This window comes from Pseudozyma flocculosa (assembly GCF_000417875.1).
Source record: "Pseudozyma flocculosa PF-1 unplaced genomic scaffold scaffold00004, whole genome shotgun sequence".
In the NCBI taxonomy this organism is placed as follows: Eukaryota; Fungi; Basidiomycota; class Ustilaginomycetes; order Ustilaginales; family Ustilaginaceae; genus Pseudozyma; species Pseudozyma flocculosa.
The window spans coordinates 628,935-643,298 of NW_006920872.1; the positions used below are offsets into that span (position 1 = coordinate 628,935).

Genomic DNA, 14,364 nt, shown 5'->3' on the forward strand with positions numbered 1-14,364 from the left:
GGGCGGCGAAGTGGTTGGCGGCGCGGAGGTTGGCACGCAGGGGCTGGGCAGCCCTCATCGAGGTGCGGAAGGAAGCCATCTTGTGCGACTGTCGGTGGGAGAGTGCAAAAGAGGTTGATGTGGTGTGGGTGAGGGTAGAGGTGGTGGTCAGAAAGAAAGGAGAAGAGGTAAGTTGCGCCAGCACCAAAAACAAGCAGCTGGCGGCGGTCCCGTCAGCCACCGAGGCCCGAAAAAAGGCGAAGGCGGCGGCCAGCGGGCGAGCGGCCAGGGGAGGATAGCACATACACAGACCAGCGGGCGGGCGGGCAAGCGGCAAGACTCACAGACGCAAAGGCGGATGACGAGAGCGCTGGGGGAAAGCAAGGTAGAGCGAGCAAGCAAGGACAGCGGCCAGGCAGTTGGGCCGCCCGTCTGCGTTCGGTTGCCGATCCGGCTTTCAAAGCGGTACGCCGGTCCACGCCCGCCTTCTTGCCATCTTCGAGAAGAAAGTCAGGGAAGGGCGCCCAGGCAGAGTGCGCCGCGCCCGTTCCCCGGGTCCAGAGAAGCAGCCAACGGCGTTGGCCCGATTTCAACGTAATCAGCCAGCAGCCTTCTCGCCGCTTAGCCTGCGGCTGCTGGGGGTCTCGGTCAAGGCCGATCGATTCTGCATGGCGAAGGCCGTCGTCGCCGTCTCTTTCGAGGCTGCATCGGCGTACCATGCCTCTGGCCAGCCATGCCGAAGTCGACATGGTTCCCCGTCGGCTTGCTTCGACCTTCCGCCACCCCTCGTCGACTTTGCGAATCACGCTTGTGCTTCTTCTTGCCATGTCTCCCCTTGCCCGATTCCGCACCGTCAGGTTCCTCGGCCCGCCCGCCACGCCGTGCAGATGTACCGGTAACTACCCACGACGCGGCAGAAAGTCAGGCCCTCTCTTCCGGCAATTCCGTTGTAGGTCAAAGGCATGTCTTCGTTCGACAAGCTGGCCAGAGTCAGAGCAGTGCATCCTCTTGCTCGAGCCTCTCCTTGGCCCCTCTGGTCGTCAGAAGGGCGTACCGGCGCTACCTCAGTTGTCGACATCGGCAAGCAGGCATCGGCAGCGCTGCTGGCTTCCACCTTCTCAGCCTGCGATAGGCTTCGGAGCTTTTCATCCTTGACGTGGACCCTTGCTTGAGTCGTGGTTCGGGAGGAGGACGACGGGCAGGCAAAACGAGGTCATCGCTGTGCTTTCAATGGACGCGCGGGCCAGGCAGGCAAACCGAAGCACGCCACGCCAGAGAACGTCGGTACGTGACAGCTTCTCCCGGTGCCATCCCATTCTACGCTTACACCTATGGAGCCGACGATCATCCTGCGACATCCTGACGAGAAGCCTGCCCTAGCCGCTGCAACTGGGCGGGTACAGATCAGACGTGCCCAGCTCTGGCGATCTCCCGGTGATGTAGAGCACCTCAGCGGCACCCATCGCTCTCTCTCTCTCTCTCTCTTCGAGCCGGGTCCGGCGTTCTTACGACCTGCAAGCGGGCCGTTCTGCGGACATGCAGCCCCCAGCGACCATCGGACCAGGGCTGCTGAGAGAATGGATGCAGTGTCGAATCGGCGTTGGTTTAACGACCGGTGGGTAAGTGTACACGTGTGTTTGAAGATCGGGGATGCTGACGGAGAAACGGAGGGAGAGAGCAAGCAAGGAGAGTGGGGAATACAGAGTGTGGCTGCTCGACGGCCAAAGTCGTCGAAGGCGCAGGACGGGCGTAGGCTAGTGAGTCGCCGCCGGCGCGCTGGTGCTCTCAAGCAGGTCGAGTGACTCGCGCACTGCGCGGATCTTTTCCCGCAGCGTCCGGATGGCGACGGGCAGCAGCTTCTCTGGCGGGATGACACCAGACGACTCGAGGTCAAAGAGGAAATGATCCCTGACTCTCCCCAGCTTGACAAAACCTTCGAACTCGGGGTACCGCAGCACCTCTCTCGACATCGTGTCCTTTCTCGCGTCCTGCACAAACGCCTCCTGGTTGCCCTTGGGACCCCGCAGCCCGACGACGCCCTCAGGGAAGCAGCCGGCGAACTTTTCGGCGAGGTCCGACGGGATCGGCTTGAGCAGCTGGATGTGCGGCAGCAGGCGGTAGGTGGCCGTCGCGACGGGCGAGAACTTGGCGTGGTCCTTGCCGATGCCCTTTTCGCAGTGGAGCTCCAGGTCGAGCTCCTGCCCGGGACGCATCTTGGCCAGCAGGATCCGGTCGTGTACGGCGCGCGGCGGGCAGTCTGCAAAGTCCTCCTCTTGCGAGCCCTTGGGATCCCATGTGAGCTGGCTCGAGTAGACTGCACGTGCAAGTACGCGAAGGAGGGAGAGCAGTGCGAACCGAAAGGTCAGCTTCGCGCGCCGTCGCCCTTCAAGGCCAAGTCCGATCCCGCGACGATGCAACCTACCATTGTGACCGATGTAGCACTTGTCTGGATCCGTCTCGCCTTTTGGCGCCCTCGGGTTCCGCTCGCACTTGGCTTTCAGGTGGAAGACGACAGTGTTGGAGTCGTCGGCGTCGTCTCCGGGCATCCTCATGGCGATGCGGTCGGGGTCGATCTTGAGCGGGACGAGACCGAGCCTGTGCGAGAGGACCTCGTCCTGAATGATGCTGGTGTTGTTCCAGACGTAGACATGCTCGATGGCCACGGTTGGCACCTCGGCCATCAGCACCCGGCGGATGGCGTTAGCGATGGAGGCATCGACGCCGATAAGGTCGAACTCGACCTGCGCGTCAGAGAGGCGGGTGATGATGAGCCGGAGGTTCTCTGTGAACTTGTTGTGTGACCAGACGTGGTTCTCGCCGGGGTGGTGGAGAGGGAAGTCGGTCGAGGCGACCGATCCGACCCGTTCCGGCAGGATCTCGACCAGCCTGCGCTGGTTGACTGGCGCCGACGAGGACGAGGCGGCGATGATGGCGGCAGACTCCGGGTCGTTCTGAAGGGACGACGTGGACGGGGCGTCGACGTCCATGGCATCGTCGGCCGCGGCGGCGGCAGCAGCGGCGGCCTTTTTAGACTTGGCCATCGCAGCGAAGTCCGAGTGTGATGGGACGCAGTGAGGCGAGCGGTCGATCCTAAAGTGTGTGGGAGGAGGTGTCAGCGGCTGGCCTGCGACGTGTCGTTTGGGGACGGGAGCGACTCGAGGGTGGTGGGAGTGGAGCGGCAATGGTGCGTGGTCCAGGAGCGGCGGTGGCAGAGCGTTGCAAGGTTGACCCCCCGCCGCTCGCCCGCCCGCCCAAAAGTTTCTTCGACGGCCAGGCAGCAAAAATCCAAGAGGCGGCGGCGGCGAACAGCTGCGACACCCGACTGCCGCGATTGATGCGCTCTATCGGGCGGCCAAGGACCGCTGTGAATCGGGAGCTCGCTTTCCGATCACGCACCTGCAGACTCCACACGGTCGGCGTCTGGCCCGCCTTGTTGCCGGGCTGCCAGGCACCAGGCAGCAGCGGGTTGCGGCCATGGAAAAAATCGGCGAGTTGAGGGATTCTTCTCGCTCGCAGGCTTTCGTGCGCCCGTCTGCGTCGAAGCAGGCAGGCAGGCAGGGCGGCGCCTGCATGGCCCTGGTCCGCCTGACCGGCCTGGGCTGCCCTCACCTGCCCAGCTACCAGCTGCCAGACCGGGCGAGGTGCCAGCCTGGCCAGACGCCCGCCACGCCAGACGCCAGACGCCAAAATCCGCTTCATCACCTGGTGGGCGCCCCACAAAGCTGGCAGGCCACGCTGCTTCCACCCTCACCATCATCACCATCACCACCACCACCCCCATCAACTCGCACAACACCTCGCTTCACCACACACAGACGCGAATACCACAATGTCTCACCGCCGACCAGCTCCTAGGACCACCCTCTTTGTGGCAGGTACGTGTCTCGATGCCTCACGTCGCGTCTGTGCACCTCCTCGTCAGCACCTTTGCCGCAGCAGATGGCTCACATTGACTTTCGCCCGTCCGTGCCACGCATTCTCCTGGCGACTTTGCAGGCTTCCCGCCGACCATGAGGGCACGAGACCTGGCCTACGAGTTTGAGCGCATGGGTCGACTGGTCCGCTGCGACATCCCCGCGCTCCGATCGCCCACTGCCTCGCCGTACGCCTTTATCGAGTACGAGGACCCCCGAGACGCCGAGGTGAGATGATCGAGCAACGCTCACCTTGTCCCTTGCCAGCAAGGCCTACCCTCGACCTGCGCACTCGGTCAAGCCCGCAACCGTAACGGCCCCAGACTGACGCCCTCGCCTCCGGACGATCATCGATCGGACACGCTCTCCTTTCTCTTGGTCTCAACATCCCTCGCGTGCAGGCCGCTCACCACGACATGCACGGCATGCGCTTCGGCCGCCACACGCTCCAGATCCAGTTTGCCAAGAACGCTCCCTCCAGCAACTGGAGGTTCGACGGCCCCTCGCGCCGTGGACCGCCGCCGCCGCCGCCCTTCGCAGGAGCCCCCCCGCCTGCGCGCTCGACGCCTCCGATCGCTGCTGTCCGCCCCGAGCTCACCCCTGCAGAGCAAGAGGAGGCCGATCGAGCTGCCGAGGAGCGCGCGCGTGCCCGTGCCGCCGCGCGAGAGCGTGAACGCAGCCGGTCGCCTGTCCGCCGCCGCGACGACAGCGACTACCCCGACACTCGTCGCAGCTCGAGCCGCCGCGACGATGTCGATGACGAGAGGAGGAGGAGGTACGACGAGGACGACCGCGGCCGCGACCCAATCGATGAAGACAGGCCGCGCGAGAGGAGCTACGGAGGAGAGAATGGTGCCGGAGAAGCCGAGCACGCAAACGGCCGCGAGAGGTCGGCCGATGCCGCCGACGCCCCCGGAAAGGACGCTAGCGCGGAGCCCGCGAAGGACGCGGCGGCGGCGGCAACAGAGGACGACGCTGCTCCGGCGGTAAGTGACTGATCGAGTTAGATGCTGCAAGTAGGCATGGCGGAAGGGGGAGGGGATGCATACGATGGGAACAGGGGGGCTCAGACCTGGTCGGAGTCGTGGGAGAATCTCGCAGCTGCGCCAGGATGCCGCAGCGACGGGCGAGGAAGGAGGTCGAAGGAAGGAAGGCGACTCGGACTGACCACGGGACGAGCTCTTCCTCTGTTCGGTCGCGGTCCGTCGTCTCCCCCCCTCTTCTTGCTTCCCGTGGCCCTTCCGACTCTGCGCCCCCTTGTCGACTCTTCAGGCGGCCAACGCCAACGGAAGCGGCTGGAGCTCGCCTCCGGGGCAAGCCTGAGCTGCACATTTCCAGCCTGCATCCTCCGAGGTCTCGACCCTTGACCATATATCCTTGATAGCGCCGAGAGATGGGCTTCTCTCCAAATCGACGGGGCTCGGCCGTCTCGACGTACGCCGCACGCCACCCAAAACGCCCAACGCTGCCACGCCTCGGGCTGCCGAAACGTACCCTGTATCGAGTCAATCAGATGCCGTGATCCGTCCTTCCTGCCCTCGAAGGTCCGACTGTTTTCGTTCTGTTGTCAGCCGCCGCCGTGCTAGCAGGCAAACCGAAGCGAGGATGGGATGCGCGAGACAGCTGGAAACAGATAGAGTACGATGCGCCTGCGATGCGCAATGACACGGCCAGCCACCTAGAGGATGCGGATCCCGGGCAGCGCTCAAATTTTTTGGGAGACGGGTTGGCGGCGGCTGCAGCTTGAGAAGAAGGTGCTTGCACACGACAGGGCCAGGAAGCCACCCTCTCCACCTTTCACTTCCTCGCAGTCTCTGCACCCCGTCACCACCTCCATCGAGCCCTGCGCTGCCACTGCTCCAGTCCACATGTCGGCCGTACCTACAGAAGAACAGGTGGCCTCAGCCGCCAAGAGGCTGCTTGATGCACACTCGGCGGCGGCTGCCGACCCCGCCTCCTCGTCCTCGACCTCCTCGACCGCCGCAACGGAAGAGCTCGGCACCGCAAAGCTGCTCACCATCTTGCAGCTCGAGAACGACTGGCAGCTGAGTGAAAAGCGCCTCAAGACCATTCTCACGCGGCACGGCCTGCGACACGCCCCCGCTGCTCCGCCAGCCTCCAACGGGGCCAACGGGGAAGCGGATCCCGCAGCCGCCTCGTCGGCTACCAAGAAGAAGAAGAAGCCTGCCCGCAAGGCGCAGCCGTCGCATGTCCCCCGCTCGTACATCGATCCCTCGCTCAACTTCCCTCCTGGAGTCGAGGGCCACTACTTCGACGCCGTCAAGGGCAAGGGCTTGGTTGCGACGCAGGACTTTGACGAGGGCGACGTCGTCTTCCAGGAGGAGGCGTTTGTGCCTACCCCGCCGCCCAGCGCCGTCGAAAGCATGGTACGGGGCGAGATTTGCACCCATTGCTTTCTGCCCATGGAGACGGCCGTGGCCGGCGGCAAGAGGTGTGGCCGCGGCAAGTGTACGGCGAGGTTTTGTGGCGCCCTCTGCCAGTCTCGAGGCATGTCGACCCACCACGCGCTGCTCTGCACCGGCAGCAACCCTTCGGTCAAGGTGAGTCGACGAAGCCGATAGCGCGAACTGGCCCCCGTGACACGGCTCGCAATGCTGATTCTCCCTCACCTCCATCTTTCTTCATTGTTTCTCCGGCCCTGCTTAGCCTCTGATGGATCTCATCCAGTCGCAAGGGTGGCAGTCGCTGCACTCGGTCGCCAGGTCGCTGGCACGCTTGCTGCTGACCCACTCATCGACACCACCGCCGTCGATCGCGTCCACCTCGACCACCAACCCGACGCCGGCCTCGTTCGACGAGGTCTACTCGCAGCTGAGCTCGTTCGCTACAGTTTCGGAGCTGGAGCGGAGGGCGAGGAACCCGGGTTGGTCGATGGAGGAGGCCTCGTTCAACTCGGCCCTGCAATCGGCCCACAAGGCGCTGCGGGCGGGCCTGGACCCGTTCGACGAGGAGAGGACCAAGCAGCGTCAGACGCCCGGAGTCAAGCCAGAGCCCTTTCCGCTCAAGGTCGACGAGATTTCGGCATCTTCGGCGCTGAGCAGCAAGATCAAGGAGCTGTTCTCGTACCCGAACTTCCTCGCCCTCCTCGGCAGGTCCAACGTCAACATGGAGTCGCACGGCGGCCTCTACCTGCTTCACTCGTTTCTCAACCACGACTGCCGACCCAACATCAAGATCCGGCACGTTCCGGTGCGCGGACGGTACGCCTCGATGAAGATTGCCGCGGTGACGTCGCGCAAGATTAAAAAGGGCGAGGAGCTCACCATCTCGTACGTCGACCCTGCCACTGTGGTGCGGAGGAGGAGGATGGTGCTGTGGCGAGACTACTGTTTCGGCCCGTGCGCCTGCGCGCGGTGTGCCGAGGAGGTCATGGAGCTCAACGAAGACGAGAGGAGGGAAAGCGAGAAGCCCGAGGAGACGACGAGGAAGGAGGAGGAGGAACTGAAAAAGAAGCAGGTGCACGCCGTCAACGGACCCGGTGGCAAGTCGGACGACAAGGATCTCAGCGGCCTCGAAGACGAGCTCAGGGATACCCTCGGATTCTAGCAGTAGGACAAAGCGCGTTGGTCGACAGCGGCGAGAGGCTCGAGACGTTGGGCACGAATAGAATGCAACCCCACATCCTCGCGAACAATGCTGGCTCGACGAGGCCACGAGCCTCCCTTGCACGGACCGGCGGCCCACCACGAGTGATATTGCGGGTCGGCCGCTCTAGGCGGACGGACGGCATGACTGCCAACGACGTCTGTTCCGGCCGTGACGACCCTCATTACATGGCCAAGTCGCGGCAACGTGCGTCGCCAGGGGCTCCTCGACGGTGCTTTGGCCGCGAGACCGCCCACCGCTCAATGATATGTAGATGGGTCGAAGCTGTCCCTCCAAGGTGGGTGGATGACACGGTCGCCCCCACTGGCCTTTCTGTGCCCCACCGGCCGGCAATGCGTAGTCACTACTGGCTGTTGTCGGAAACCCGAGCTCGGAGGTCGCTGGCCGAGCGAATGGAAGGTATAAAGGAGGATGGACGACCACATCTCGAGCCTCGCCCTCCCCCCGTCATTCAGCCACTTGTCCTCCTCCTCACCGAGACCAATCAAGCCTCCAACCAACCAACATGCTCTCCGTCACGCTCCCCCTCCGTCGCCTGCTGCTGATGCTGCTCGCAGCCTCGAGCGCCATCGTCGTCAGCGGCTCCATCCTCCCCCGCGATGCAAACCAGGGACCGGTGATCGACTATTGCAACCTTGCCGACGGCTCGCAGTACTACAAGGTCCGCATCGACATCCGTAACTGCCGTGCCAAACCCGCCCCGCTGTACTTCTACGACGCCAAGGACAACCTCAACCCCTGCATCGGCATCGACGCCGTCACTGTGAGCAGCCCTTGACCTTTGTCGCGATCTAGGGGAGGATACTGGCATCTGACTGTCAGTGGTGTCTCCCGCCCTTCGATTGTGGATCGCGAACCGTCATCGAGTTAGAAGGACCACTACGACCTGTCGATCCCCGTGGCGGCCAATGTCACGCTCGGCGTCCAGTCGGCGGACAAGAAGGTCGGACGCACCGTGACCGTGTCGAGAGACGACAAGGGCGTCACGCGGGCCGTTGTGGCGGGATGCAGCGATGCTTCGCCTGCGCAGACGGCCGGCAAGGACTGCGACCTGCCGCTGTACAGGATGCACTTCAAGCGCGACCCCCACCACATCGGCGCCCAGTGGGGCCACGGTTCGGACAAGGACAAGGGCGACCTCGAGTGGCAGTGTCCCATCACCCCGCTCCAGGACGAAAAGTACGTCGGTGTCAGCCTCAGCATCCAGAGCTCGGACACGAACATGTTCTACAAGCACGGCGACAAGGACAAGGAGGACCACCCCTTCCTCGTGCTGTCCTACTGCCCCAACCCCGCCGACAACGCCACGGGACTCTGGTGCCAGGCTGTCTAAGGTGGCGAAGTCGGCGATGGGATGGTGCGGAGCGACGATGGGGTAAGAGCTGGCGACCGGGCCTGCTGCTGATTACTCCATAGTAAGAGGATGTCGGGTAGGAGGGGGTGGCGGGATGAGCTGGACCCGTATGTGATTTTCTTCCGTGCGAGTGGCGAGAGCAGAATGCAAGGGACCGGCGCGGCTTGGTGCACCGCGAAACGGGCTGCGGTGTGACGACGTTGGCCTGCCGACTGCGATCTGGCCTGCGTGCAGCGATCGACGCCCGGGTTGCACCGCTCGCCGTACCCGCCTAACCTGACGCGCCCGTCGCCGCCGCCGCCACCACCACCGCCGGTCGTCGGTCGGACCATGATGGTACATACACCGCCATATATGGACCCCGCTCGAGACCACCACTTTGCGCGCCGAAAGACGGCCTGGCTAGATGAACGGCTGTTCAAGGGGCTAGGACCCAACGAGCTCAGCATGCCCGGTACCGGGACCCTGCCTGACGAGGGTCGTCGGCTAGCCTGCCGCCTGCCATGCTTGCTGGACCCTGATCCGCGGGGCTTCGCTGCTGCCACCATACATTGCCTCGCCGCTGCCCACCTAGCCTTGTGCTGGACGGACAGCGCCTGGCGACGGGTATGGCGCGAAAGCATCGCCTCCGGATGCTGCGGACCGCCGCCCGACTGAGCCGGATCGTCCTGTCGCCACCTAGACGTTGGCAGCGGCTGATCACTCCGCAGTCTTCGCGACGGGGGCCTGGCGCCTGGAAGGCGAACCCGGCGACCTCTCGGTGACAGCATGCCCTTCTCCGCTGCTTCTTGGAGCCGCTACAGCTCTTCGTATCCATCTGCAGTCCTTACGGTTGTCGTTTCCGGCCCGGTCGACATCGTCGCTGTCGCTGTCGCTACGAGGGCATGGCAGGTATGTAAGCGGCGCCGGATTCTTGGTGGCGAGCGGGGCCTCCTGGCCTGACGCACATGAACCGCCCTCGCGGCCTGCCTGACGCGGAACGGGGGACGCACTCTACTCGCTGTGCTCGGGGCAAGCAGCAGAGCAGCCTGCAGGGCCACTGTCAGCAGGCAGGCGGTCGGGCTCGGTCCAGCCGCCGCGGCGCGTCGCAGGTCCCGCATTCGCCACCCACCCAGCGGGGCCAGGCGACGAGTAGGGCGGCGGCGGCGGCGGTCGTCACACGGCGTCGGGGATCGGAAGGCGTCTGGTCAAGGCGGTCGAGACTCGGTCTACGCCCACGCACCACCATCTCGTTCTTGTCTGCTGGGTCGGCGCCCCGGGACCGGGCTGGCCGAGATCACCGTCTCCTCGGCCATCCCGTGCGTTGAGCTGAGCATCGAGCAAGCTCTCTCTTGGTGAGGAGCGAGTCCTCGTGCGGCGCAAGGCGTGGTTGGCATGAGAGGTCGAAAGCGGAGGCCGGGAACGCTTGACGAGGGGGCGAGTGCGCAGCTCAGCCAGAGGAAGTAACGGGCTGCAGGCCTGCCAGAGAGGAGTCTAGGGGCGTGTGGCTCCGCCCCGCCCGCGAATCCCTCCCAGCCCAGAGAAGGGCGGTCGTCGCACCCTTGCACCGGGCAGGCCGAGCCAAGAAGCAAGCGCCACCTGGCACGCCCGCCCTCGCCCCTAGTCTCCGTAGCTTGCCGCGGCTGGCTGGCGCTTGCTGCGCTTTCTTGCTTGGTGCTGCCTGTGACTTGGTGCAGCGCCATCGCCGCCCAAGCCCCCCCTCCATATGGCCGCCACCTTGCTTGGGGACACGCGCATCAACATGGGCTGGCTCTACACATGGTATGGAAGGCGAGCCAGGCAGGCCAGGCCAGGCTAGTGGGTGCGGCCGAGGCAGGCCACCACCACAAGCAAGCAAGCAAGGCAGGCTTTTGGGTCGGAAGTGCGTCGGCTGGTTTTGCGACGCCCGCGCGTTTTCGAGGGTCAAACCCTGGTCTCGCTTGGGCGCCAGGTCAGTCACCCTCGCCTGCCCGCTTGCCTGCCTGCCTTTGCCCTTGCCTTGCCTGCTTGCCAGACCCCCCGCGCCTGGCCGCACAGCGCACAGCACGCGCGTACGCTGGCTTGCTTGCTTGCTTGCTTGGCCCGGCTGGCTGGCTGGCTGGTTGGCTGGCTTGCCACCCCCCTCGCACCGTCGCCCCCCGCGCCCCCGTCGTGCGTCCCCTTCTCGACCCTGACCTGACCTCACCTCACCTGGCCGGACGACCCTGGCTCCGTGCCTCTGCGCCTCTCTCTCCCTCCCTCTCTCGCTTTGCCCCCCTTCACCGTTTCATCCCTTCGGTCCCCATCCGTCCTCGCCTCCAACTACCATCCCCTCTGCTAGCGCACAACAGTTGTCGCTGGGTCGTGGCCTTCTCTCTTCTTTTCCTCCACAACCTTCGCGCCCTTCGCTTCCTCGCCCCTCGTCCTCCTCCTCCTCCCTCGTCCTCGCTCCCTCCCGCCGTCTTCATCGCCCTGCCCGCTCACCGCTCTCGCCACCGGTGCTTCCTTTGAACCGAGTCGACAGTTGCACGCCACCTGGTCCAACAACCATCTCCAGCTCTTTGGTCACCGTTCCCTTTGACTCTCGCTCGCTTCATCGCATAACGCTCGCGTGTGACCAATCCCCTCGCCGCTGCCTTTTGCTATCGACGCCCAGCTTGCATTCCCCCGCTTGTTGATCGTCGTCCGATCACGTCTCCGCAGCCCAACCACTCTCGGGCCCACTCAGCTGCTCTGCTCCTCGACCCGCCCGGCTCTCTAATCCGACCTTTCCGCGCTCGCCTACGCATCGGCCCAACACAGGATGGCCGACTTTGTCAAGCTCTCGATTTTCGGGACCGTCTTTGAGGTCACCACCCGCTATGTCGACCTGCAGCCGGTCGGCATGGGCGCTTTCGGCCTCGTTTGCTCCGCAAAAGACCAGCTCACCAACACCTCGGTCGCCATCAAGAAGATCATGAAGCCCTTCAGCACGCCCGTGCTCAGTAAGAGGACCTACCGAGAGCTCAAGCTGCTCAAGCACATCAGGCATGAGAACGTGAGTGGCGGTCGCGCGTCGATGGCAGATGCAGCACGAGGAGGCCGGACGAAGCTGCCAACTGGATCGCTGGAGGGGAGATTCCGAGGTGATAAGGGCCAGCGGAGGAAACGGGCACGTCCGAGGCACAGATGGGTGCCGCAGGCATAAGCTCCGAGAGTCTCGTATGAGCGCCGGCCTCCCGTCGCTTCGCAACGGACTCGCTGACCCACCAATTTTACCTCGTGTTGTACTCCTCTTGTCCGATGTCTTTCCCCCTATCCACAGATCATCAGCCTGAGCGATATCTTCATCTCGCCGCTCGAAGACATGTGAGTCTCGCTGCTCTGCGGGCCGCACCTTTTTTGGGGGTTCAAAGGTGGACCCGCATATAGACCCGCTGACCGAGAGGCCCACCCATCTTCCTGTCCTGGTTCAACAGCTACTTCGTCACGGAGCTCCTCGGAACCGACCTGCACCGCCTGCTGACGAGCAGGCCGCTCGAGAAGCAATTCATCCAGTACTTCCTGTACCAGATCCTCCGCGGTCTCAAGTATGTTCACTCGGCCGGCGTCGTTCACCGCGATCTGGTGAGTAGCCGCGGCCGCTGTCCGCGCTCGGCAGAAGCTACGAAGTCGACGATCACTGAGCTGACGGCGACTCACCTTCCCCGGACCCTGCACAGAAACCGAGCAACATCCTGGTCAATGAGAACTGCGATCTGAAGATCTGCGACTTCGGACTGGCGCGCATCCAGGACCCGCAGATGACGGGCTACGTCAGCACCCGCTACTACCGAGCGCCCGAGATTATGCTGACGTGGCAGAAGTACGACGTCGCAGGTGAGTGGGTGGCGCGTCTAGCGCGTCCCGCGGTGGTCTGGGCCTGCGAATGAGGTTTCCAAGCGCGATAGTCGCTGACGCTGACTTCGCGCCGCCTCGAAACGCTGCAGTGGACGTCTGGAGTGCGGGATGCATCTTTGCCGAGATGCTCGAGGGCAAGCCGTTGTTCCCAGGAAAGGATCGTGAGTACCACAAGTCGAGCGTGAGAACGGGCAGCTTTGGTCGGGTCGGCGTCGCCCGTCCAGGTCCCTTGGAGGTGCAGTCGTCTGACTGAGCATATCGGCTTCGTTTCCCGTGCGCCTCGTTCTGCCTTCGTCTCTCGCTTCGCAGACGTCAACCAGTTCTCGATCATCACTGAGCTGCTCGGTACGCCTCCGGACGAGGTCATCAAGACGATCTGCTCCGAGAACACGCTGCGCTTCGTCCAGTCGCTGCCCAAGCGCGAGAGAATTCCGTTTTCGCAAAAGTTCCGCAACGCCGATCCGATGGCGCTCGACCTGTTGGAGAAGATGCTCGTCTTTGACCCGAGGACACGCATCAGCGCCGCCGAGGCGCTTGCGCACCCCTACCTGGCGCCGTACCACGACCCCACCGACGAGCCCGAGGCCGAAGAGGCGTTTGACTGGAGCTTCAACGATGCCGACCTGCCCGTCGACACGTGGAAGGTGATGATGTACTCGGAGATCCTTGACTTCCACAACATAGACAACTCGGGCCAGGACGAGGGTCCGGTTCCGCCTCAGGTGAGCAGTGACGAGCTCGTCGCCGAGAGAGGGTGGAGAAGGTCGAGTCGGTTCACAGAGCTAACGCGCCGCCCCCTCTGTCTGTCTCGGACTTTCTCCTGCGCAACGACGCTCTGCAGGCCGGCCAAGCCTGAGCGACACCCGTACCGACTCGACTCAATGCAAGTACCGAAGCGGCGTCCCGAACACTACGACCACGGACGAGAGAAGGAGCAGAATCGGCATCGCGCGCCTTTCGTTTGGCTGCACGCGCTTGGTTTACCATTTCACCCATGTTCTCTACGTCCGCCAGAACCCTCGTTCCCCCCGCTGTGCCTCGTCCCACCCGACTGTCGAGATGTCATCTCTCTCTCTCTCTCTCTCTTCTCAAGGACCCTGCATTGCGCGTGATACAGACGAATGTTACCACCATCCTTTACCCCTCTCTCTGTGTGTGTGTGTGTGTCGCCGATGATGGCCTGGATGCAGGCTCAGCAGAGCAGCGGTCTGCAATGTCGACGGGTCAGTTGAGAAGACTAGGCCGGCATCTGCGACCAAGGTGGTCGAGTCGGCAACGTCAGAGAGAGCGGCGAGGCGGGTGGGGCTCACGTGACGCGCTGGCGAGAGAGGGCGGATGCGAAGGCTGCCCTGGCCACAGGCATGTCTCTCCACTTTTGGAGGCCAGCGGCCAAGGCGGCAAGGGAGCAAGGGCTGCGCACCGTCCCCGCTTCCCTCTTGCTCCCGCACGCTCACTTCATCCGCCCCTCGACGCTTCTTTCGCCAGTCAAGCCATCGCAAAACCCAAGAAAGCCACATCGAAACGCATCGGCCACCAACACATCGAGCATACGCAGCATGTCGGATAGGGTGAGTTGCCATCTGAGTCGCGCGCACGGGTTGGCTCCGCCTTGGGCCCCCTACCTGACCGCCCTCATCCTCTCCCTCTCTCTCT

General features: G+C 63.9%; 7 protein-coding genes across 7 annotated transcripts in view; 5 read left to right on the forward strand and 2 right to left on the reverse strand.

The window, feature by feature from the left end:
• The window catches only part of PFL1_01697 (uncharacterized protein), a gene marked incomplete at both ends in the record, with an annotated part of 2,520 nt that extends 1,806 nt beyond the window's left edge, over positions 1 to 714 (reverse strand). The window contains 2 exons of the mRNA XM_007879207.1: positions 324 to 349; positions 696 to 714. Coding sequence (XP_007877398.1) covers positions 324 to 349; positions 696 to 714 — 45 coding nt within the window. The remainder of the gene's footprint in view (positions 1 to 323; positions 350 to 695) is intronic.
• Positions 715 to 1,733: 1,019 nt separating this feature from the next.
• Positions 1,734 to 3,020, reverse strand: PFL1_01698 (uncharacterized protein; the record flags this gene model as incomplete). Its single annotated transcript, XM_007879208.1, has 2 exons — positions 1,734 to 2,293; positions 2,402 to 3,020. 2 exons carry the CDS (start codon positions 3,018 to 3,020, stop codon positions 1,734 to 1,736), a joined length of 1,179 nt encoding a protein of 392 aa, XP_007877399.1.
• Positions 3,021 to 3,808: 788 nt separating this feature from the next.
• Positions 3,809 to 5,216, forward strand: PFL1_01699 (uncharacterized protein; the record flags this gene model as incomplete). The annotated part of the gene is made up of 4 exons (XM_007879209.1): positions 3,809 to 3,854; positions 3,976 to 4,121; positions 4,295 to 4,879; positions 5,166 to 5,216. The coding sequence occupies 4 exons, from the start codon at positions 3,809 to 3,811 to the stop codon at positions 5,214 to 5,216; spliced, it is 828 nt and encodes a 275-aa protein (XP_007877400.1).
• A 545-nt stretch (positions 5,217 to 5,761) lies between these two features.
• PFL1_01700 (uncharacterized protein) lies at positions 5,762 to 7,460 on the forward strand (the record flags this gene model as incomplete). Its single annotated transcript, XM_007879210.1, has 2 exons — positions 5,762 to 6,454; positions 6,561 to 7,460. 2 exons carry the CDS (start codon positions 5,762 to 5,764, stop codon positions 7,458 to 7,460), a joined length of 1,593 nt encoding a protein of 530 aa, XP_007877401.1.
• Positions 7,461 to 8,025: 565 nt separating this feature from the next.
• Positions 8,026 to 8,853, forward strand: PFL1_01701 (uncharacterized protein; the record flags this gene model as incomplete). Its single annotated transcript, XM_007879211.1, has 2 exons — positions 8,026 to 8,283; positions 8,392 to 8,853. 2 exons carry the CDS (start codon positions 8,026 to 8,028, stop codon positions 8,851 to 8,853), a joined length of 720 nt encoding a protein of 239 aa, XP_007877402.1.
• Positions 8,854 to 11,635: 2,782 nt separating this feature from the next.
• PFL1_01702 (uncharacterized protein) lies at positions 11,636 to 13,567 on the forward strand (the record flags this gene model as incomplete). The annotated part of the gene is made up of 7 exons (XM_007879212.1): positions 11,636 to 11,869; positions 12,137 to 12,180; positions 12,291 to 12,438; positions 12,534 to 12,690; positions 12,801 to 12,872; positions 13,021 to 13,433; positions 13,553 to 13,567. The coding sequence occupies 7 exons, from the start codon at positions 11,636 to 11,638 to the stop codon at positions 13,565 to 13,567; spliced, it is 1,083 nt and encodes a 360-aa protein (XP_007877403.1).
• Positions 13,568 to 14,267: 700 nt separating this feature from the next.
• Positions 14,268 to 14,364, forward strand: part of PFL1_01703 (uncharacterized protein) — a gene marked incomplete at both ends in the record, with an annotated part of 973 nt that continues 876 nt past the window's right edge. Inside the window, one exon of the mRNA XM_007879213.1 lies at positions 14,268 to 14,279. Within this exon, the coding sequence (XP_007877404.1) occupies positions 14,268 to 14,279 (12 nt within the window). The remainder of the gene's footprint in view (positions 14,280 to 14,364) is intronic.